Source organism: Mustela erminea, chromosome 16, assembly GCF_009829155.1.
Source record: "Mustela erminea isolate mMusErm1 chromosome 16, mMusErm1.Pri, whole genome shotgun sequence".
Taxonomy (NCBI): Eukaryota; Metazoa; Chordata; class Mammalia; order Carnivora; family Mustelidae; genus Mustela; species Mustela erminea.
The window spans coordinates 6,268,762-6,293,390 of NC_045629.1; the positions used below are offsets into that span (position 1 = coordinate 6,268,762).

The 24,629-nt window shown below is 38.4% G+C and overlaps 2 protein-coding genes across 9 annotated transcripts in view; one reads left to right on the forward strand and one right to left on the reverse strand.

Annotated features, from left to right (window-relative positions):
• RB1CC1 (RB1 inducible coiled-coil 1) overlaps window positions 1–1,045 on the reverse strand; it is a 100,826-nt gene extending 99,781 nt beyond the window's left edge. For 3 of the 5 annotated variants that reach the window (XM_032315528.1, XM_032315527.1, XM_032315524.1), the window contains exon 1: window positions 940–1,045. The gene's annotated coding sequence lies outside the window, so the exon portion shown is untranslated. The remainder of the gene's footprint in view (window positions 1–939) is intronic. The other 2 variants (XM_032315526.1, XM_032315525.1) reach the window with 2 other exon arrangements.
• On the forward strand, window positions 310–23,003 carry LOC116574748 (translation initiation factor IF-2-like). 4 transcript variants are annotated; one of them, XM_032315532.1, is made up of 4 exons: window positions 310–2,335; window positions 2,907–2,978; window positions 17,434–17,682; window positions 22,931–23,003. In XM_032315532.1, the coding sequence occupies exon 1, from the start codon at window positions 904–906 to the stop codon at window positions 1,543–1,545; it is 642 nt and encodes a 213-aa protein (XP_032171423.1). In that variant the 5' UTR covers window positions 310–903; the 3' UTR covers window positions 1,546–2,335; window positions 2,907–2,978; window positions 17,434–17,682; window positions 22,931–23,003. The 4 variants fall into 4 exon arrangements, with proteins under 4 accessions (XP_032171423.1, XP_032171424.1, XP_032171422.1 ...); XM_032315533.1 differs by lacking the exon at window positions 22,931–23,003 and having other exon boundaries at window positions 310–1,854; window positions 17,434–17,950; XM_032315531.1 differs by lacking the exon at window positions 22,931–23,003 and having other exon boundaries at window positions 17,434–17,946.
• Window positions 23,004–24,629: the final 1,626 nt, after the last annotated feature.

Consider the following 24,629-nt stretch of genomic DNA (forward strand, 5'->3'; position numbering starts at 1 on the left):
GAAACTATACAATAAAAACGATAAGCACATTTTCACAGGGCCCAAATCATTGCTCTACGTACAGTCAACTCGAGGCAAACATCGTTACCTAGCTTAATGACTTAGGCAGAAACGAGACTCTATCAACAGTGAGCACATTAGTCTTCCCTGGTATGCAGGCACACACCACTTCGTGGTATGACCACACTCTAAAGAGTCATGATGGAAAAGACTAGATTACGAAACCATAAACAATAAACATAGTACATCCACCAGGCGGTGGAAGAAACTATTCCCCTCAAAAGCTGCCATTTCTCCTGTTCTCCTGCTTCTACTAAGGAAGTTGTGAAATCCGCAAACACACCCCATCCCAAATCTATCGGTGGGGCTGGCGGAGGCTGAGTCATTCCTAGGAGTAACTTTATACCGATCCTCGCACTCCCGGGTCGGGACAAAGGCATCTCTCCGATCCTCCTGCTGTGCGCTTCGTTCGGCCTCGGCCCAATTCCTCTCTCTGGTTTCCCAAGTCAAAGACAATATTAGGGCTAAGCCCGGTAGTGGTGACGACAAGGGAGAGTACGTCCCAGTGGGTTAGGCGTCCCTCCCCCTCGGCCACTCCCGAAATTCGGCCCGGAGCGCGTACACGGAGGGACCCCCGCGGCCCCGGCCGAGGAAGCCGCAGGTAGGCCTGCACGGGGCGAGCCCGCCCCACATCTCCCGTAGCCCAGTGGCGCTTCGACTCGAACCGCGAGTCTCCTCAGGGGCTGTCGCGCCAGGGAGGCAGCCGCAGGGCAACACCTGCCGCGGCCGGATGCGCCAGACTCGCCGGCTCACAAACCTGCTAGCCAGTGGCGTTCGGCCCGGTGGGGACCCGGGCGTTCCCGGCCCACTGTGCCCAGGCTCGCCGAGCGGCTCCGGTGTCAGATGGGGGAAGGGGCCACGGGCGGCGACGGCACTTACCTGGCAACACCTCCTCCTCCGCCGGCGGCAGCAGCAGAGCCAGCAGCCCCTGGCACCATCTTCCGCCACCGCCTCGTTGTCGGCGGCGGCTACCAACCGCCCATCGGGCACCGCCAACCGACAAAACCGCCGGTGTCCCAGGTGCCGGTGGCGGCCCCGAACTCCGGGCGGGAAGGGAGGGGTCGGGGCGGAGGGGGTACGCTGTCAGGCCCCTCGGCTCTGGGTCGGGGGCCGGGGGTCAGGGGGCCGCGGCCAGTCAGAGCCGAGGGGCCGGAACGACTCGGGGACCCCAAGGCAGCGCCGAGGGCTCGGCAGGGCCGCGGACACCGCCGCGGTTGGGTTTGTTATTGTCGACTCCGTCCCTTCCTCCGCGGAGCATGCCGGGAAACGGTGGGCGGGGGGAGGGGTGCGCCGGGCTGCCCTGCCGGCGCAGAGACGCGCGCGCAGGTCCGGAAGTCGGCCGGTACCCGGGAAGGGGGGGCGACTCCGCCCATAGTCGTTGTCAGTAGGCCTGTGACTTGGCTGTCCTCTGGTGACCCGAGGAGAACGCTGGGGCGGCCTGTTGCGGTGCGAGCCGTCGTCCGGGCGCGCATTGCTCCAAGGTGATCTTGACCTTCCTTGCTACAGCGAGCTGGCCTGGGCTGGGCCGACTCCACCGAACTTTGGATTAGCCCCAGGTTAAACAACTTTTCTCTTTGAACCTGTCGCGGAGGAGCGGGGTCCACTGAGGTTCCGTGCGTTCGTCGCCTGCCCGCACACTCGGCCAAAGTCTGTAAGGGGATGACGAACCTGGCCGTGCCGCTGCCAGGCTAGACTACCCCCACCTCCATACCCCCGCCGCCAGGACTGCGAGCAGCTGTTAAGTGTCTCGGGTAACTCTGCAAGTGTGGGGCGGCACAATTTTTCTCAGACCAGGTAAGGCAAAGAAAACATCCACAAGAGGAGAGAGTTAAGGTTTGGTCGATTGGAATGAGGGTGTAAGCGGCAAGACCACCAATTTTCAGCTCTATAAATACTGAATTTGTTCTCGAGTGGGTTAGCATGAGCACGCTAATGGGCGGGAAACAACTTGGGTGGAATCCTGAATTTGTGAAGATGAACACTCACGAGCGATGACTTGAAGCCACAAGGCTTTGAGTATTAAAGTGTGGTTAGCAGAAGTTACACGTAGAATAATTATATAATACTCTAAATTCCTGTTGTATCCAGATATATATGGTACGAGTCAAAGTTGAGAGGTGCTACCAGTGTCAGAGGCTCTTGAATTGGGTTTGCATAAAAATGAGTATTATCACTGTTTTCAAGAGCACCGAAACAAAAAATACTATTAGGAAGCGAAGTTTGCAGTCCTTCACTTGTCACGTGGAAACTGACAAAACAAAACATTGAACTACTGGTAAGCATTAGGGGTTTTTAGTTTCCTTCACACTTAACCGGTTTCTGAAAGTTATGTTTAAGAAGGACTTCATTTTACCACTTGCTTTTTAATTTCACACTCCTGCTTATCCCAGAGAGAATCTTGTCTTTGGCAAGTCATTTCACTTGTTTAGTTTTTTTGGGCTAGAGTATTATACATTCAGCAAGATACAGCAGAGAAGTGAAAATTAAGAGACTAAATTGTTCTTATGCCTTGGGGGGAGGTACGAGCTGGCAAGACTGAAGAAGAAGGATGCTGATTTTATTAGTCACAGCATAGTAACCAGCACACAGAAAATAGGTGGTGGAGAGATTTTGCCAGAAAATTGGTGAGCAAAACAAACTACTAGGCCTATAAAGAATATAGGGGTGCTTAAACTTCTCTTAGTTACCGTTGACATTCATCTTTACAAATATAATACAGCTTAGAATGTAGAAACATCACTGAACTATGTGAGTGGTAATCTATTAAATAATAAAGTGTTTTAAATGTTATTTGTCTCTCTGACCTCTTTCTTGGGGGGGGGGGTTCACTTTTCATCTTCTTTTAGTCATAGGTTGGAAGAAATGATCAGAAGAGAAGGTTCATACCTTAAAAGTTGACATCTTCTCCAGAGTGTAAGGTTAGAATTTGTATGCATTCAGTGTTGTTTCTTAGTGATTAGTGTAAATGTGTTAACAGTAGCTTTGTTATGTATATGCAGATATCTAGAGTAAATACTATTACAAGTTACTGATGCTGCTTATGTCAGTAGTAATAAGTTTCAACAAGTTGCATTTTGTCCTACCAAGGATATTGAAAACCCAATATACTCTCCCTTCCTTAGTAAATTAAACCAGCCAAAATCCCTCATGCAGCATTACTTTTTTTTTTTTTTAAGATTTTATTTATTTATTTGACAGAGAGAGATCACAAGTAGGCAGAGAGGCAGGCAGAGAGAGAGGAAGGGAAGCAGGCTCCCTGCCCAGCAGAGAGCCTGATGCGGGGCTCCATCCCAAGACCCTGGGATCATGATCTGAGCCAAAGGCAGAGACCTTAACCCACTGAGCCACCCAGGCACCCCAGGGAAGCTGGTTCTTTTTAGGATTATGTAGGGATTACACAGAATCTGCAGGGAAGCACTAGAAATACTTCAACTCAATTCAGATCTTTAAAATCCTATTTTTCCTTCAGGTCTCCATTTCAGAGATTCTTTCTTTCTTTCTTTCTTTCTTTCTTTCTTTCTTTCTTTTTTTACTTATTTATTTATCTGTCAGAAAGAGAGAGCTCGCAAGCAAAGGGAGCAACAGGCAGAAGAAGAAGCAGGCCCAGGATCCTGAGATCATGACCCAGACCAAAGGAACCTGCTTAAACCAACTGAGCCGCCCAGGCATCCCTCAGTGTCACTTTCTCAGGGAGTCCTTCCCTAACATTCCTGTATTTCCTCTAGATTATTATATCTTCTACTATTCATCTAACAGCTGAAATATAGGTCCTTTTTTAATAGAGGAACTGTTTCCTTATGGTGTACAGTAATCTGCATACAAACATTTGTTGACAGTACCCTACACTTTTTTCCAGTCCTTCAGTTTATACTTGGACTCACTTTAACTAGTCTCCATCATTTACTCTATCCAAGACCAATCTGATCATGCCTCTTCCCTAACCATCTTCATGGTTTTGTTTTGTATATGGATGCAATTTAGATTTTTTCAGGTAGCATAAGAATCTCTTCATCATGTAGCAGCCCATCTCTTCACCTGTATCTCCTGGCACTTTTGCCCTTTACACCTGTGTTTCCTCCTCCAGGAATATTAATTCCACCTTGTTCCTTTTTCAAAGTCATTTTTTAAAACAGCTTAGACATCGATCAGCTTCTAACTTCTGGGCAATATAGTGATCCACACATCCTACTACATCTGCTCCATACCACACAACTATAAATTTTTGTCTCCCCTCTAAGTCTATGAAACTCTTAGGTTTAGAAGCTATGAATTACTAGTTTTTAAGTTCCTAGAACTTTCTAGAGAGCTTGGCACAGACTTAGCAATGACTAAAATATTTATATTGAAGATTGAGAAGTTACTATGAAAAATGCTTGTCCTCAAATATCTCAAAGTCTTGTACAGACAACCATTCAAAAATCACTGTAGTGACAAGTTTAAATGACATTAATTCCTTATCCAGAATAAATCAAGATACTGGGGAGATCTAGTTTACAGCTTAATTTTGTTTACTGCCTGATTTGGGATTTTATTTTGCATGCATTAGATGCTTCTCAACTTTTTGTCATTACACTCATTTTCTTTTAATTCTGTTCAAACAGCCAGCAACTGTGATTAACATAATTTGACTTTTTTCAGAGAATGAATCAGTTAGCCATTTTTAAAGGTTAACTCCTTTTAAAAAGTGTTGCATTTTGTTTTTAAGATCATAGCTAATGATGTATAAAACATGGTTATGCACTACTTAGAGGCTTCTGGTACTATGATTATTAAGTTAATGTTTTTAGTACTATTTACAGACATTAAAGCTGCCTTACTCTGTCTGTTGGTACTCACATATTATTAATGATAATGATGATAGTAAACTTGGTGAGTGTTTATCTTCAAAGCTAGTGCTGAGCTTGATGAGCTAGCTAGTGAGCAACACTGATTCTAATGCTGCAACACATGCAGGACTTCTAGCATGCTTAATTTTTCAACAGATTTAAAGCAGTAGATGGAGATAAAATACTTTTGGTCATTTTTCACATTAAGTTTTTGTCTCATTACTTTGAAGAGCTTTTTAACAAAATGTCCAAAGATAAAGCTGGACTGTCTTTTTTTTTTTTTTTAAGTTATTTATTTATTTGAGAGAGGGAGAGTAAGGGAGGGAGAAAGAATCTGAAATAGACTTGGCATTGCACACAGAGCCAGACTCGGGGTTTGATCGCACAACCATGAGATCATGACCTAAGCCAAAACCAAGAGTTGGACATTCCACTGACTGAGCCACCCAGGTGCTCCTCAGCTGGACTGTCTTAAAGCAAATCTTGTCAGTTTTGCAGATATAGATTAGACTGAAACATCAAATGGTGGTAGTTGGATTTCGAATGGGGTCTTTCAGAGGTCTTTTATTGTGACACACATTAAAAAATACGTTTAAACATTGTGACCTGGTACATACATATAGGCCTCTATCGATGAAACCATGTTTTATGAAAATAATAACTTATCATGCACTCAGATTTTTTTCACTCTGATGTCTCCTATTCTATTTTTGTTCCAGTGCTAGTCTTGACCCATAAAATTGACTTTACCACCCTCCAAATGTCTTGAAATTTCTTAGATTCAGTGACATAGGCCTCAAAACTTGAGATTCTTTGCTTCTGATTTTTCCATCAGTTTTTCCTATTTAGACTCTACCCCTCCGTGGTGAAGTTTGTGGTTATGTTTATTAAAAAAATAATAATAACCTAATTGAAGCCACTACAACCTAGTGAGTATATCCCTAGATGACAAACATGGGGTTTACATTTATAAACCTACTTATTTGTCTTAGTAGTTCTATCCAGTTTCTATTAATTTTCCCCATATTTACAGATGGGGAAATGAGAATTTAATTTACTGATCCCTTCTAGGTAATCTTCTTCAGCGAGTACCTATTATGGCTAATATATGAACCCAGCCAATTCAACAGACTGTATCCAAACACTATACTATGCTGTCCCTTAATTTGGTGGACTCCTGAAGGAGGAGAAAAATTAAAAAAAATTAAGTCTAGAAGTAGACTATAGAATCTCAGCACTATTAGCATTTTGAGCCATGGGGGCTGTCTTCTATGTTTTAGGATGTTTAACAACATTCCTAACCTCTACCCACTAGATGCCAGTGGCACCCCCAGTGATGACAACCTAAAGTGTCTCTGGACATGTTGTAATGTTCCCAAAGAGACAAAGTTACTCCCTTCCCAGAACCACAGGCAAGAATATGGTACATCTATATAAAGAAATGCATTGAAGTCTTTAAAAATGTATTTTAGAAAAATATTTAATGACAAAATATTCTAAGTTAAAAATACAGAACTACTGGGGTGCCTGGGTGGCTCAGTGGGTTGGACCTCTGCCTTCGGCTTAGGTCATGATCCCAGGGTCCTGGGATCGAGCCTCACATAGGGTTTTCTGCTCCGCGGGAAGCCTGCTTCCCCTTTCTCTCTGCCTGTCTCTCTGCCTACTTGTGAGCTCTGTCAAATGAATAAATAAAATCTTAAAAATATAGAACTACTGTACTCTTTTTAAGGTGTACTTCTTTTTTTTTCATATTTTAACATCTCTGAAATCTGGGTGCATTTTAACCATGGGTAGGGTCCTACAGTCTTGTTAACCAACTGCCATTCATCACCTGTTTATTCAAGATATGAAGAAACTAGCTGAGGGGGAAAAAAACCCCTAAAAACAAAGGTGGAGCATCCTTTTGAACACAAGGTTTCACATAATTTGACTTTTTTAAAAGAATGAGTCACTTTCACAAAAGTTTGTGGAGAAAGATGGGAAAGATGATGAATCAGACATGTTGGACAGCATAATGAAAGGCAGTCTAAAGCGTGCTCTATCCAGAGAATTGCAAAGCCAGTCAGTAGAGGAGTCTGGAACCATGACACTTGCTCCATTATGGATTCACAGGAAATATCTGTTGCCAAAGCTTTCACTGGTAAAAAGGATGGTTTGTATGGAAAAATCATTGTATTTTATTTACTTATATTTTCCTTTTTAGGTATGTACAAGAGCCTTTTTAAAGAAGTAAAAATTATAGGTGATATTTTCTTTCTGTGCAAACATATTGCCGTATTTTCCAAACTGCAAGGTCCTTGAAAATGTATCCTTACTCTTTCAACTTTAAGTGTTCTATATTGGTTATTACACAAAATTCAAGATTTTCTAATTTATTGAACTCCATTTATTTAATTAATAGCATAGTTTTTTGCTATTACTTCCTTAGATCATCATTTTTATTTAACCCTGCCTACTGTCCATGCATGCAAAAACACTTTTCCCAGTAGGCATTCTTTTTCAGTGTGGTTTATTTATTTATTTATTTCTAGCATAATTGACACACAATGTTACATCCGTTTCAGGTGTCCAACTTAGTGATTTGACAAGTTTATATATTATGCTATGTTTGTCAGAAGTGTAGCTATCATCTCTCTCATTACATTTCTATTCAATGTGTATTAGAAGGAACAGTGAACCGGACATCTGGAAACCTCGAGTCTAATCCTGCCTCAGCCTTCTGTGCTATGTTTCCCTGTTGGTTGTTGGTCATCTCCTACTCTGTCGAACTGTCTGGACTATTCTTTTTTTTTTTTTTTTTTTTTTTAGGATTTTATTTATTTATTTGACAGACAGAGATCACAAGTAGGCAGAGAGGCAGGGAGAGATGGGGGGGGAAGTGGGCTCCCCACTGAGCAGAGAGCCCGATGCGGGGCTCGATCCCAGGACTCCAGGATCATAACCTGAGCCGAAGGCAGAGGCTTTAACCCACTGAGCCACCCAGGCGCCCCGTGTCTGAACTATTCTTAAACCTTTAACCCTTACCACTTTGCAGTTCTCTCATTCTTGGTAAATAATCTTACCTCATAGATCACTGAGGAAATAGAAGGTATGAAAAAAAAACTTGTTCACCCTTCTAACAAAGTCTGCAAACCCATCTGTACCTCTTTAGTCTCCCCTCTAATCACTGTTCTGTCCATTCTATGGAAGATAGTCATGGGCTTTTAACTCCATCCCATCATCTCATTGTGTCACTTTATGGGGCTACTTGGTACATGTAAAATTTTAGTTCATGCAAAATGTTCTGCAGAGTTTAAAGAATATCCTTAAAATTGGTTTTATTGTTAAGTGCTTATTGTTCCATTTCTTTTTTTTAAACAAGATACATCAATAATATGCTTTAGTGTTCACCTAAGGTAACTTTTGATGTGCCAATTTTATCAAAATTAGCTTCTTAGTTACTAGACAATTATTTACATAAAATGCCATATTGATCTGTTAAGATCAAAGTTAAAACTCTTAGGAAGATAACGTAAAAACTACTGAAAAGTTTTTCTTTTCCCCCTTGTTTCTGTAATATTGTAATTTTTTTTACTTTAAATTTTTGACTGCCTTGATCACATGAAATCTCTTTTCTTTCCCCAAGTTTTTACTTAAATTCCAGCTAGTTAACATACAGAGTAATATTAGTTTCAGGTATAGAATTCATATGAATTATTAAAAATTTTCACTGTCTCTTCTGGCCATTATTATTGTTAGTTTCATCATTGTTACTGAAACTAATTTTATTGTATAAAATTGTATAAAGGAGTGCAGTGTTAAAAAAAATTCTCCACTTTGAGTATCAAGTACACTATACAGTGACAAAGCCCAGGACTCAATTTTTAAATAAGTTCTAGAGGGAATTCTAATGCAGACTTGGCCTTGGGAAACAAAAGACTAAATCTATACAGATCCTTTTAATCCTAGTAAGTCTTCCTTTCCTTTTAAATGCTTTTTAAATCCAAATCTAAAATGCTTTTTTTACCCTCTCAATGAAATCAACAGATGAATCCTAATCCACTCAGTACTTTCTGTATCTTTGTACTGTTATCAAAGGATTACTTTGAGTTTGTCATTCTCAAATGTGCCTTTATTATTTTGGAAGTGTGCACATTGTTTCTATATAACTAAATCGTAAGGTTGTTTGCATATAGGAGTTGGAAAAACCGAGATCTCATTTGGATTTAGAAAATCACTTAATATGTATGATTTCATTTTCCTCCTTTGATAATGGTGTTCATCATATTTTAGCTTTCTCATTACTCTATAGGTTAGAATGAAAATTGCATGTAAAATATACTGCACTCTCAGCATTTTGTATAGTCTCAAAATAATAATAATGTTTTCTCATACTTTTTGAAAAATGCAATTCCATCAGTTCTTAAAATTAATAAAGTGCTTATATTTATGTTAGTACAGAACATCCAGTTACATTTAAAACATAAAATAATTACTTAATTTTATATCTTTCTTGTTATTTACATTTCATATTATGAGTTTTTTGCCTCCTTTCCTTCTTCCCTTCATTCCTTTATATCTTTGAAGTTCTGGAAACCAAAGAGATGGTTGTGTCAAATGCTCATCTTTTCCTTTCTATACTTAAGGCTCCAAAGAACATTTTACATTCCTGTTTCAGGAAGGTTGTCTTTTTGAAAATATCCAACATCACCAAGAAATAAGTGAGAATCACAGGTTTCCTGAAAGGAAGTTCATCCAGGCTTCAAAAAGAAGTTACAGTATGTATGTCTTCAGCACAGTGTATAGTACAGATTCAAAAGAAACAAAAATATATATTAAGTAATTAAAGAAATATATTATTTTTTCTATTCCATGAAACTCAGTAGTAGGAAGTTTTTACACAAAAAATTTTATAATAATTTTAATTGTATATTTGTATACAATTTGTATACAAGTGCATAATTGTAATGATTCAAAACATGAAATTGAGAAAATGTTCATTTACATAGCATCCATTTAAAAAGAATATAATAGGAATAGATTTAATTAAAGAAATGTAAGACTTGTACACTGAAAATTGCAAAACATTGTTGAAAGAAATTAAGACATCCCATGTTCATGAATCAAAAGACTTACTGAGATGGCAATACTTTCCAAATTGATACACCAATTCAACACAAGAAATACAATGCTATAAATTTAGAGTTAATTAAAGGTACCAAGACATTTCAATGGAGGAATAACCTTTGCAAGAAATGGTGTTGGGACAAGTGGATACCAGCAGGAAAAAAAGTGGGACTCCTACCTTAAACCATATACCAAAATTTAGCTGGATTGATAATGTAAATGTAATAGCTAAAACTATAAAACTTAAAAGCATAGAAGTAACTGTGACCTTGGATTTGTCAATGGTTTCTTAGATATGACTCCAAAAACGCATGCACACACACACACACACACACAGTAGGTAAAAAGCTTTTGTGCTTCAAAAGGCACCACTCAGAAAGGGAAAGGCAATACAGAGTGTGAGAAAGTGTTAATTAAATATCACATAAAGAACAAGTATCTAGAATATATAATGAACTCTTAAACTTAATAGTAAAAAGACAACCCATTTTTTAAAAACTGGCTTAAGGGCGCCTGGGTGGCTCAGCGGATTAAGCCGCTGCCTTCCGCTCAGGTTATGATCCCAGGGTCCTCGAATCGAGTCCCACATCGGGCTCTCTGCTCAGCAGGGAGCCTGCTTCCCCCACTCTTTCTGCCTGCCTCTCTGCCGGCTTGTGATCTCTCTGTGTCAAATAAATAAAGTCTTTAGAAAAAAATTAAAAATTAAAAAATAAAATAAAATAAAAATGGGCTTGAGATTTGAACAGTCATCTTTAAAGATATAAAAAAGCTAATAAGCACTTGAAAAGATGCTCAATCTCAGTCACTATGGAAATGCAAATCAAAATCACAATGATATAGCACTCCACATCCCCAGGATGGCTAAAATCAGAGACAGATAATAATAAGGATGTGGAGAAATTGGAACTCTGCTATTTTGCTGATGGAGTTGTAAAATTGTGCAGTCCCTTTGGAAACCAGATTGGCAGTCCCTCAAAAGAGTTAACAGAGTTACCATATAGCCCAACAATTCCACTCCTAGAGAAATAAAAATGTATGTCTCCACAGATACTTGTACATAAATGTTCAAACTGTATTATTCACAACAGGTAAAAGAAACAATCCTAATGTTCATCAACTGGTTGATAGATAACCAAAATGTGCCATATCCATACAATAGAATACATATGATGCAAAAATATCTATTCCCTTAGAATAAGCAGAATTACCATATGGCCCAGCATTTCCACTAAAACCTGTGTTCACAGAAAAGTGTTGCAAATATTCATAGCAGCATTCTTCATAGCCAAAAAACATGGAAGCATGCCAAATGTCACCTGATGAATGGATAAACCAAATGTGACCTATACATACAATTGAATATTATCTGGCAATAAAAAGGAAAGAAGGGGGCGCCTGGGTGGCTCAGTGGGTTGAGCCGCTGCCTTTGGCTCGGGTCATGGTCTCAGGGTCCTGGGATCGAGTCCCGCATCGGGCTCTCTGCTCAGCAGGGAGCCTGCTTCCCTCTCTCTCTCTCTGCCTGCCTCTCCGACTACTTGTGATTTCTCTCTGTCAAATAAATAAATAAAATCTTAAAAAAAAAAAAAAAAAGGAAAGAAGGGCTGAATCATGACACAACATGAATGAACCATGGAAATATGCTAAGTAAAGGAATCTAATCAGAAAAATCCACATACTCCTCGATTCTGCTTATACAAAATGTTCAGAATAGGCAGATTCCTAGACAGTACATTAGTAGTTGTCAGGAGCTGGGGAAAGGGATGAATGGGATATGACTGCTGATGGGCATGAAGTTTCTTTTGGGAATGTTGAAAGTGTTCTGAAATCAGATAGTGGTGATTTTAGAGTCTTATGAATATCCAAAAAGCCACCACATTGTATACTTTGAAGTGGTCAATCTTTGGTATGTGAGTTATATTTCAGTAAAACTTAACATTTAAAAATTAAAAATTATATTTTTAAAAATCTAATAAGATAAGTAGCAGAAAGCAAATAGTCCCATAAATCACTTTGGTTGTAGCTATGACTGAGGTGGTTTAAAAGTACTTTTAAAGTAGAAGTCTGATTTAACCCTCATTGGAGGTGGCAGTCCTTTAGAAGAGAGTCTAATGGAAACGTCATCATTAGCCCTGGGTACGAGCAAAATAAAGTAGTGCTTGTCTACTTAATTGTTTAACAAATAATAAATACAACTATCATTAGTCTTCTTTTATTATCACCACGTGCCATTAGTCTTAAACAATGCCAATGAAAAAGTACTCCCTAAAAAATCTTTTGTTCATACAAGTCAGGGTTTATCAATCTTGTCATCTGGAGCCAGATAATTCTTTGTTGTGGGAGGCTGTCCTGTGCACCTTGAGATGTTTGGCTGCGTCCTTGGCCCCTATCTGCTTAATTACAGTAGTACTCTCTTACCCATAGTTATAAAAACCTAAAGTGCCTCCAGACATTGCCAAATGTCCCAAAAGGCAAGATCACCAAGGCATTCTAACTAAATGCTGTGATTTCAATTAAATTTTAATTACATATATGTAAGCCTCAATAATAAGTAATTTTTCTTTTTTCTTTTTTTTAAGATTTCATTTATTTGTCAGAGAGAGAGAGAGAGAGAGAGAGAGAGAGCAACCACAAGCAGGGTGAGAGACAGGCAGAGGGAGAAGCAGGCTCCCGGAAGAGCAAGGAGCCCCATGCGGGACTCAATTCCAGAACCCTGGGTTCATGACCAGAGCTGGAGCAGAGGGCAGCCGCTTAACCAAGTGAGCCACCCTGGCATCCCAATAATAAGTAATTTTTAATATCTTTTGAATAAACTGTGTATTCTGTGGGGAAGTTAATTGATGTCTCCAACTCTTGCGGTACAATATAAACCGTACATATAAACAGTAGACTCAAATATACAAAGATAGTACCATGATTATAAAAATACCTGAACAGAAATGAAATAATTTAAATTCTATCATTCTGTGTATGGATTATTCTTTAAAACTTAAAAGCCCTTTTTGAAGCATTTCTTTCTCTTTTTCCTTTTAAAAAAAATAATGAAAAACATTACTCTATTTTTTCCTCATTTATATCATATTTTTAACTTTTCATTTAAAAAATTTTAATGGCATTTTTTCAGTGTTTACATTTCTATCTCATATTATTGGCTCATATTATTTCCTTTCATTTCAATATTAATAAAAAAATTTTCTCATTCAGAGGAAGGTGTTAAGAATGATGTATACCAGGTGTTAAATGTGCTAGATACACCACTGATTTCAGAGAAAGAGAAAGTAGCTAACAAAATTGAGTGAGCATGTGTGAGGTATCGTGCTGAGTGCTCTGTACCTTATTCTAACACAACAAACTGTCATTTACATATGAGGAAATAGAAGCTCAAATTTAATTAAATTTTTCTTCAAATTCTATTTAAAATTCTAAGTAGCGTGAACAATTTATATTGGCAGAGTTTTTACTATCTCAGTCTTGGGCTGGTTATTGCTAACTCAAAACCGAGTAATATAATGGTTTATTATTTGTATAAAATAATTAGTAACTTTTAAAAAACACGATATATAACGTTGTGTTAGTTTCAGGTGTACCACATAATGCTTTGATATTTGTGTGCATTGTGAAATGATCACAGTAAGTCTAGTTAACATCTGTCACCATGTACGGTGACAGAAAAATCTTTTTTGTGATTAGAACGTTTAATATCTACTCTCTTAGCAACTTGCAAATATGAAAAACACATTATGAACTTAGTCACCATGCTGTACCTTATATATCAGTGACTTACAACCGGAATTTTATTCCTTTTGACCCACTTCATCCATTTCTCCCAACCCCCACCTCTGGCAAACACCAGTCTGTCCCCTGTCACTATGAGCTCATTTTTTTGTTTTTGTGTTTTGTTTTTTTAGATCCCACATATAAGTGAGATCACACAACATATCTCTATCTGATTTATTTCATTTAGCATAATGCCCTCAGTGTCCATCTATGTTGTTGCAAATAGCAAAACTTCATTTTTAAAAAATGGTTGAGTAAAATTCCATTGTGTACATATTCTGCATTTTCTTTACCCATTCATCCATTGGTGGACAGTTAGGTTGTTTCAATATCATAACTATTGTAATATAATTAATAATTTTAAACTTGTGCACTTTTATTAGTTCTTCATTTAGTAAGGATTCCTTTCTAGAACATTAGTATACCTCACAGCAAGACTACTGTCTTAAATTGTGGAACTATTAGTATATATACATATTTTGAAAGGAACCTTTTTAGACTTAAGTACTTACATCTCTGGTAGATGCCTAGTCTGGTATACATTTAATTAACCCTTGTTGAATGAATAAGGGGTTAACTTGGTGGCTTTCCTACTCAACATGAAGTCAGCTCAAAGAAAAATTGTCCAAAAATATTTCTATCAGCAAAACCTTAGTACACAATTTTAATTTGAAAGGCAGGTTATAATAAGAAAAAGAGGCAGAATCATTAAGACGAAGTCCTAATCTAAAACTTAGGATGGGAAAGAAGCAAGACTGGCATCTTTTAAGTGAATTAGATTTCTTGGGTAGAAAGCTAAATAACAAGAGGAAGTATGTGTGACATTTTGCCTTGTTATCACAAATTTCTTAGTGTGGCCTCAGTAAAATTAAGCACATTAAGTACTCCTTTGCCCCAGCCACAAAATGCAACATATCCAAATATTAAATAATGTCCTCTGCCAAAACTTGCCATTGGTGGTTAGTTAGTGTTATAAAGTTCTTACACAGAGGCTGCCCTTGTCATGATATGAAAATCAACTGAGGTATCAGAATATATGAACTTGAACTTGAGCTTTAAATAATTGGTTTGTCCGTTTAACAACAAAGCAACCTAGCCAGATATATTCTTGACTCAGTAAATACAGATAGGGTGTAGTGGCCCTTAGCTAGCTGGGTGTATCTCTGCAATTCAAAAGATGACTAATGAAATAATGTTTACATTTAAAACTAGAAAGAGAATTATACTGATGTGTACTGTTTCCTTGACTAACTGGTGATTGAGTCTATTCATGCAAATCCTGAAAACTGAAAAAGGTCAGAGTTTTAAAAGCAATAAAAGACTATTCTTCCTGAACCCCTCCCATTTACCTCTAAGGGCTTAAAATGACAAGAGGACTGGGGTTGGATTTCCCTGGGTATTCAACTACTTTGTCTATGTCTTCCCTTGGGCACTGTGATCCTTAGTAGGGAATATCAACTATAGTCCTGCACAGTTCATACCAGCATGTTTAGCATGCCTTGCACTCAGTTTCTTATTATTCATGGATTCATTTGTTCATCCGTTCTCTCAAGAAACATTCATCATGGGGGTGCCTGGATGGCTCAGTTGGTTAAGCATCTAACTTCCACTCAGGTCATGATCCCAGAGTCCTGGGATCAAGCCCCACGTGGGGCTCCCTGCTTAGCGGGGAGTCTGCTTCTTCCTCTGCATCTGTTTCTCTCTCTCACTCTTGCTCTCACTCTCTCAAATAAATAAAATCTTTAAAAAAAGAGAAATATTTATCATGGATAGGCACTCTAGCAAGGAAAAAGTGACACGGGGCACCTGGGTGGCTCAATTAGTTAAGCATCTGCCTTCGGCTTGGGTCATGATCCCAGGGTCCTGGGATCAAGTTCCTTGTAGGGCTCCCTGCTCAGCAGGGAGTCCGCCTCTCCCTCTCCCTCTCCCCTTCCCCTCTGCTTGTGCTTTCTCTCTGTCAAATAAATAAAATGAAAAAAAAAAAAAGGATAAAGTGACATGAGACAAATGTAATTGTTCATCAGTGGGTGTGTGGGTAAGTAATTTGCAGTATATTCAATTTGTGTAACTGAACACTACCCAGTAGTTAAAACTGCATGAACAGTGGCTTAATGTACAACTATGATGTCTCAAAAACACAATATTTAAGTAAAAAGTAAAGACATTTGATAATATGCAGTATTGGAAAAGGTGTGAGAAAATGGGCACTTACTTCAGGGAAATATAATATATTACATCCTTAAGGAAGGGCAATTAACACCCATTATGATTAATATTACCATAAAAGTGTCAACTGTAATTTATTCTGTAGATATATCTTGATATATGGGAACTGACATATGAACAAGAATAGTTATTTCAATATTATTTGCTATAGTAAAAGATGGATTGTTCATTCATAGAGGACAGGTTAAATAAATGATGTCCCAATGCATCTGGGACAAAAGAATAAGGGATCTCTTTGTACATTTTGTGTAATTATCCTTAAGGTGCATTGTTGAATGAACAAAAAATAGGTGCACTAATAGCAGGCTACCTTTTTAAGTTAAAAAAAAAAAAACAGGAATATCTCGTATTTGCTTAATATGCATAGAACATTTCTGAAAGAATACAGAGGAAACAGGAAACACTGGTTTCTTCCAGGAAATGAAACTGGGTGTTTGGACACCTTTCTGTGAAAGAAACTTTCATTGCATACTCCTTTGAATCATTTGAATTTTGAACCATATCTAAATCATAAAAGAAAAAGACAATTGCATGTTTTTAAAGATAATGTTGAATGGGGAAAAAACTTAAAACACAGAAAATAATGTGCAGATAATCAAAATACAGACACACACATTGTAATGAAATATACCACGATCGGGATGGTGAGGTAGGAGAGGAAAGAATTGGACTAAGACAGGCTGACCTACAGAGCTTCAGTTATATATATATAAAGGTTTCTTTTCCCAAAAAATCTGAAATATATATAGTAATATGTTAAGATGTGTTAAATGTGGGTAATGGATACATTGAGTGTTCACTATGTCCTTTTCTATCCTTTTGTGTTTGTCTGCAAAATTTCCCATTTTTTTAATGGAAAGTTGTGATCAGATATTCATATGTAGTCATATTAAATATTTGTTGGCATTAATAGGGATCATAAAAATAAGGAAGAAATAGTTCCTCCCTTTTAGAGATTTAATTCCAATTAAGAGGAATAAGAATATTATTGAATAGGCTACACAGCTGATGAGAGAGCAGAGCACTTCACCTCACCTGGGGGCAGCTCACTTTCTCTTTGATGGGGAGAGGCATGAAGAATTGTAACTTCTCAGGGCGCCTGGGTGGCTCAGTGGGTTGAGCCGCTGCCTTTGGCTCAGGTCATGATCTCGGGGTCCTGGGATCTAGTCCCGCATCGGGCTCTCTGCTCAGCGGGGAGCCTGCTTCCCTCTCTGTCTCTGCCTGTCTTTCTTTCTACTTGTGGTCTCTCTCTGTCAAATAAATAAATAAAATCTTAAAAAAAAAAATCTTTAAAGAATTGTAACGTCTCACAGTGCAAAACTTAGGTGAACTTACCCTCTCACAGTGCTGGACAGTAGATGAAGAAACTGCTGCTTCTACTTTAATCTCATGATTTCTCATCTGGCCCAAGTAATGCCTTACTGTCTACCCTATTTTAAAGTGTCCTTAGGTGGCCTTTTATGTCCTTCAAATGAAGATCCTGACCTACGTGAGGGAGAACTGTGGACACATTAAGGACTCAATCTGGCTTGGGGTCCAGCCAATGCTTCCTACTGGCTGGATGATCTTCAGCAAGTACCTTACTCTGTGATTCTGCTTCTTCAACCCTAAAATGAAAACCAGAGCAGCACTTTGTCAGCATAGAGTGAAATAACATTTGTAAGGAGTTGAAAAAAATACCTACCATGTGGTAAGTGCTCAATCAATACTGTCTGTTATTATTCATTCTAGATATAATCTCCCCCCTTTTAGCTTTATGCCCTTGCTCAGGCTATCACTTTTCCAGGAATTTTCAGAGGTCACCTGTCAATAGGCTACCAATTTTTCGAAATTCTTTTTCTTGGTCTGCCCAGTTGCATGTCATTTCTTTGTTCTGTGAGCCTTCACAGAACCTTCTGTGGTACTTCTACTCTGTCTTTCTGAAGTTATCTGAGAACTTCTCTCCTTCCCCATTTTATATACATATCTATCTACACACACACACACACACACATACACACACACATTACATACATACATGTATCACTGGATAGAGTCTATTTAATTTCTGTTAATGTCTTTATAGTCATTCTGTGTACTTTCTCTGTAAGCATCTTTACCATAAGCATTTTGCCAAGAACATTTTTGCTGCATAACTGGCTGCAAGGCAATTTTGCTAGAAAAGATTAAAAAAAAATAACTGGTTGACAGTTTGGTTTCATTTAGCCATTGATGCTGTGTTCCCATTTTTATATAAATGTCAGCCCTCATAGTGGTCTACACAGTGGTGCAGAGTTTGGAGCCCACGTTTCCCATGGAATTTGAGAACATCAATAGACATGAGGCAATATGTCAATAACAAACAGTGTAGAAGGCTTTCAAAGTGTAATACTAAGGTCAGTTACAAATACACATCCTAGTATTTGGAAACAGATACCTCTCAATGAAGGAAGAAATTTTAACAAAAAAAGAACAGAATGTGTTGCTGAACAAGGAGATGAATCAACAAGCAAACAAGTGTGTAATACTGTGAGAGGTAAAATAAAATGGGCTAACTTGTGACAAGCAGTTTTAAAATGGAGTTAGGAGGACATTAATGAGATGGGCCTTATGCATGTCCCTAGCCATGGAAACATGAACTGTTGAACTGGGCCAAACTGCAAATATTCCAGGGATTCAGGCTGGACATCTGCATCTTCCTGCTACAGGAAGAGATTTTGTTTAGTGACAACCTTAGCCACCAGTTACATTAAACCAAGATTAATGTAAACCAAGTTACATTAAACCAAGCTTTCTGCCATCAACACCAATCAAAAATTCCTCTGTAAGCAACATATATTAGCATTCCCTTTTTGTTTTAAAAAAACCTTTGACTTTTGCACCCTCATGGAATACTATTTGGGCTGCTACCAAAATCTGTGTGCCCAAATTGCCATTCTTGGAACCCAAATAAATGTTCTTGCTTAATTATTACTTCCTGGCAATTTTAGGTTGACAGTATTATTGAACAAAAGACGTTTGAAGATAAGTGCTTAGGTCGAATCCACAAAATCAGTTTTTTGCTGTTTTGCCATGAGTCTTCAAATATTTTGTATTTTGTAATATCTTTTTAATTTTGTTGTTTATTTTTCATATTTTATATGTCCTTTATAATATCCTTTTGTTTTTTGCGCGATTTTATCTTGTACAGCAAAATTGCCTTATGAGGTAAAAATGAGAAAATGTTTTCAGCAAAGATGCTTATGGCAAAAATACTGCACATGCTTTGTAGTAGCCTATCATATGTAATATTTCTATATCTATTTGCTCCTACAGTTTACAATCATACTATTATGTGAAAATATATTTTTTTTCTTTCCTTCCCCTTTTTTTCACATTAAGTCATGAGTAAACTCCTATGCACAGTCAAGGTTATTCCCTATAGCCAAAGGTCTTAGGTAGTGAAAAAATATTTCTATGAATTCTATCTCTGAGGAACCACCTTCTGAAATACTATTTAGAACACTTGAGTGCTTTTTATGCTCTTTCTCCTTTGGGCATGTTGGTGTTTGGCCACATTTAATCTCCTTTTACTTGCCTTTTTGGTCCTTCTAACTCAGCACCAATTGCTCATTTTCCTTGCTGCTTCTGCCGTTTTTCTTAGACCTAGCTTTTAGGAAATATGTATAAAAAGTTGTTATTATTCCCAACTTTTATTTTCATTTTTCTAAACCTCCTCTTTCCTCTCTCCCATCTTTCAATTTCATGCCCTTAAGAAAAGTGTAATCATAGACTTTAGTAAAAATATGTGCATTTCATATCATCTCTTATACTTTAGTAAGAACTCTGTGTTCTAACACAGATTTTTAGGAATCATCTGAGTAACTAGTGGAAAGCTTTTGGGCTGTGGAGTATTCTTATGATCCTAATTTTAAAACACAGACCTATTTGGCGTGTTTTACATTATAGCTGGACCGTAAGCTTTACACATCAACTTACCACTGCTGTGTCTCTCCAGGGACTCTGTACTGCCTCCATAGGGACATAATACTTTGTAGTAATACACAACTTTACAATTCCAACATATATGGTCTCATTACAGGGTTAGTCGATGGTTAAACCAAATTAAAAGAAATTCCAGCAAGGAGCACTACACCCATCCACCCTATTCTAAACACATTGGCCAGAACACAAACATCTTAAATTATTTATATTCTGCATAGTTTAATCAGTTAACTTTAGATAGGTTAACGAAATTGCCAATATTCAACTGCCCTTTGACAGAGAGTCTCTTCTTGACCAAACTTCAGTGAGACTCCTCGGAATCCTCTTCCGAGCTGGGCCTTAACTTTTGGGCTTCTGTGTTTGTCTCTGCATTGTCCCATTTTAGCAGGAATCCTGCTGACTCAGTTTAGCCAGTTTCAACCATCCTTGATATCTGACCACCCTCCATGCCTGATTGGGTTCCTCATTCTCTAGCATGCCTCAAGTGATATCTGACCGTCCCAGCCTGCCTTCAGCAAAAATGCCACTAGGTCAGTCTACCTAGAATCCACCCTTATCCCTGAGGATTCTTCTTAGTAATTTTTTACCTGCTGACTCCCACCCTACTCATTTACTATCCATTCTCACTTTTCCTTGCATCAGAGTTGAGGCCAATAGCTTTCCCCTATTGCAAACCTCAGCATAGTAATCCCTGTAGCTACCACAACAGCCCCCTGAATAAAGTCTGATATACCATCCTCTAATGGTGTCATTGAATAATCCTTTTCTTTCAACACCTTTCACCTCTTCAGCCTAATGTATGTTAGGCATTACAGTAGGCACAGAGGACTCAGTGGTCATTAAAAGCAATCTCTCCTTCCTACCTTTCTTCTCTTTCTCCCTCCCTCCTTTCTTCCTATTTTTCCCCTCTCTTTTTCCTTCTCTCCTTGTTTATCCTATGATGTTCCAAGAAGGATGTGAGATGAAAACTTTGTTCTCATTAAAATAGCATACTCAGAATTAAATGTACTGGTATAAAGCACAAGTTACCTAGATTTTTGTCTCTCATATTGTTATTTACATAACCAGTCTCTTAAATTTGCCATTCTTGGTAGAACACATAATTCTGTATAGTTATGGATTAAGAGACTTGGAAGGTATCTTTTATAAGCAACTTTTTGGATAATAATTTCTATTATATTAAGGGTAAGCTTGAATTCCAGTGATCACTTTTCTTTTTCAATTTTTTTTTTTTTAAGATTTATTTATTTGACACAGAGAGAGAGAGCACAAGTAGGCAGAGAGGCAGGCAGAGAGAGAAAGGGAAGCAGGCTCCCTGCTGAGCAAAGAGCCCAATTCGCGGCTCCATCCCAGGGCCCTGAGACCATGACCCGAGCTGAAGGCAGAGGTAACCCACTGAGCCACCCAGGCACCCCTCAAATTGTTTTAATGGTTGAGATTTGATAAAATGAATGTAGTTCCCAAGTGGTTTTATTGTAAATTTTTAAAATAATATGTATAGGTTTTACCCAATATGTTATTTTTTTTTATGTTTAGTGCACAAAATGTAATTTCTGATGGAGAAATTTGCTCTTTACCTCATGGACTATTGGGAATAAACTATTTCATAGAGTTTGCCCACTCTTGGCAAGAACTATTTCTTTTTTGGGGAGGTGGCGGAGGTTGAGAGAATCTTAAACGGGTTCATGCCCAGTGTAGACCCTGACGTGGGGCTTGACCTCACAAACTTGAGATCATAACCTGAGATGAATCAACAGTCAGGCATTTAACTGACTGAGCCACCCAGGCACGGTATGAACTGTTTTAATACATGGTCTTAAAGATGAGAGAGATGAATAGCATACTGCATGTTTTTCAAAATAACACCAGGGGTCACTGTAGGCTAGAAATCTTCAAACATGTTTAGACCTGGTGAGTTAATGTTAATCACAGGATTTTTCTCTGAATACTTGTTGATGAGCTCATTGTTAGTTTCATAACAGTCCATATTACCTTGAATTATCTTTTAATTGTCCAATTTTAATTCAACTGGGGAAAAAAACCCCTCATCCCTTAGACAATTTAGAAACACTGCCACAATCAGATCAGTAATAACTATTATAGTTACAAGAAAGTTGGGAATTCCTTTTCTGCCATCAAAATTAGGTATGATAACATAGTTCAGTAGATAAAGCCAGATTTAAAATCAAGAAAGATGAATTCTTAAATTTGATGCATGTAGCATTATCTTTCTACCTAAATTTCCATTTCATAGAAAGAGACTAAGAGGATTTCTAAAATCCTATGCAGCTGGTAGTTTTTTGATGACACAATTAAACTTGAATATCTGTTGGTTTCAGCATTCTAATACTATGCAGAAGCTCACAGAAATTTCCTCATGTTCACAGAAGGTCATTTTGCTTAGTAATAGCCTTGGGAAAAACTGAACTAGACATAGGGCTGCTTTAGAGATTTAAATCTAATAAAGAGACAGTTCCAGAATTCAGGACCAAAGAGGACAACATAAAACCTTTCCTTGGAAGGAGCCAAATCTCCACACAGCCTGGCTCTAATGCTTTCCTTTAAATATTTTTGCACATATCTCCATCTCTGTTTGTTTATTTATTTATGGTTTCTTTTCTTTTTTATTATTATTATGTCCAGTTAGCAAACATACGGTACATCATTAGCTTTTGATGTAGTGTTCAATGATTCATTAGTTGCCTATACTACCCAGTGCTCATCACAACACATGCCCTCCTTAATACCCATCACCCGGTTACCCCATCCCCCCACACCTCTCCCATCTATGACCCTCAGTATGGTTCCTGGAGTCCAGAGTCTCTGACGGTTTGTCTACCTCTCTGATTTCCTCCCATTCAGTTTTCCCTCCTTCCCCTGTGGTCCTCCGCACTATACCTGTTCTTGTCTTCTTTTGTTAATGTGCTCTATCATGTTGATTGATGTGCGAATGTTGAACTACCTTTGCATTGCAGGAATAAATTTTACCTTTGGTCGTGATGGATAATCCTTTTAATATACTGTTGGATCCTATTGCCTAGGATCTTGGTGAGTATTTTGGGATCCATGTTCATCAGGGATCTTGGTCTGTAAGTCTCCTTTTTGATGGAGTCTTTTTCTGGTTTTGGAATAAGGGTAATGCTGGCCTCAGAGTCTGGAAGTTTTCTTTCCATTTCTATTTTTTGAAACATCTTCAGTAGAATAGGTATTATTTCTTCTTTAAATATTTGGTAGAATTCCCCGGGAAGCCCTCTGGCCCTGGACTCTTTTGGAGGATTTTGATTTGTTTCAATTTCTTTACTGGTTCTTGGTCTGTTCTGATTGTCAATTTCTTCCTGTTTCAGTGTTGGTAATTTTAAGTTTCAGGAATCCATCCATTTCTACCAGATCACTTAATTTGTTGGCATATAGTTGCTGGTAATAATTTCAACTAATTATTTCTATTTCCTTGATGTTAATCATGCTCTCTGTCCTTTCATTCATGCTTTTATCAATTGGAGTCCTTTCCCTTTTCTTTTGGATAAGTCTGTCCAGAGGTTTATCAATCTTATTAATTTTTTTAAAGAACCAGCTTTTAGTTTCATTCGTCTGTTCTACTATTTTTCCAGTTTCTATTTTGTTGATTTTTGGTCTAATCTTTAGTATTTTTCTTCTACTTGGTTTAGGCTTTTTTTGTTGTTCTTTCTCCAGGTCCCTAGGCATAAGGTTAGCTTGTGCATTTGGGATTTTTCTAATTTTTTTTTTAATTAATTTTTTATTTTTTATAAACATATATTTTTAAACCCAGGGGTACAGGTCTGTGAATCACCAGGTTTACACACTTCACAGCACTCACCAAAGCACATACCCTCCCCAATGTCCATAATCCCACCCCCTTCTCCCAAAACCCCCTCCCCCCAGCAACCCTCAGTTTGTTTTGTGAGATTAAAAGTCACTTATGGTTTGTCTCCCTCCCAATCCCATCTTGTTTCATTTATTCTTCTCCTACCCACTTAAGCCCCCATGTTGCATCACCACTTCCTCATATCAGGGAGATCATATGATAGTTGTCTTTCTCTGCTTGACTTATTTCGCTAAGCATGATACGCTCTAGTTCCATCCATGTTGTCGCAAATGGCAAGATTTCATTTCTTTTGATGGCTGCATAGTATTCCATTGTGTATATATACCACATCTTCTTGATCCATTCATCTGTTGATGGACATCTAGGTTCTTTCCATACTTTGGCTATTGTGGACATTGCTGCTATAAACATTCGGGTGCACGTGCCCCTTTGGATCACTACGTTTGTATCCTTAGGGTAAATACCCAATAGTGCAATTGCTGGGTCATAGGGCAGTTCTATTTTCAACATTTTAAGGAACCTCCATGCTGTTTTCCAGAGTGGCTGCACCAGCTTGCATTCCCACCAACAGTGTAGGAGGGTTCCCCTTTCTCCGCATCCTCGCCAGCATCTGTCATTTCCTGACTTGATGATTTTAGCCATTCTGACTGGTGTGAGGTGATATCTCATTGTGGTTTTGATTTGTATTTCCCTGATGCCGAGTGATATGGAGCACTTTTTCATGTGTCTGTTGGCTATCTGGATGTCTTCTTTGCAGAAATGTCTGTTCATGTCCTCTGCCCATTTCTTGATTGGATTATTTGTTCTTTGGGTGTTGAGTTTGCTAAGTT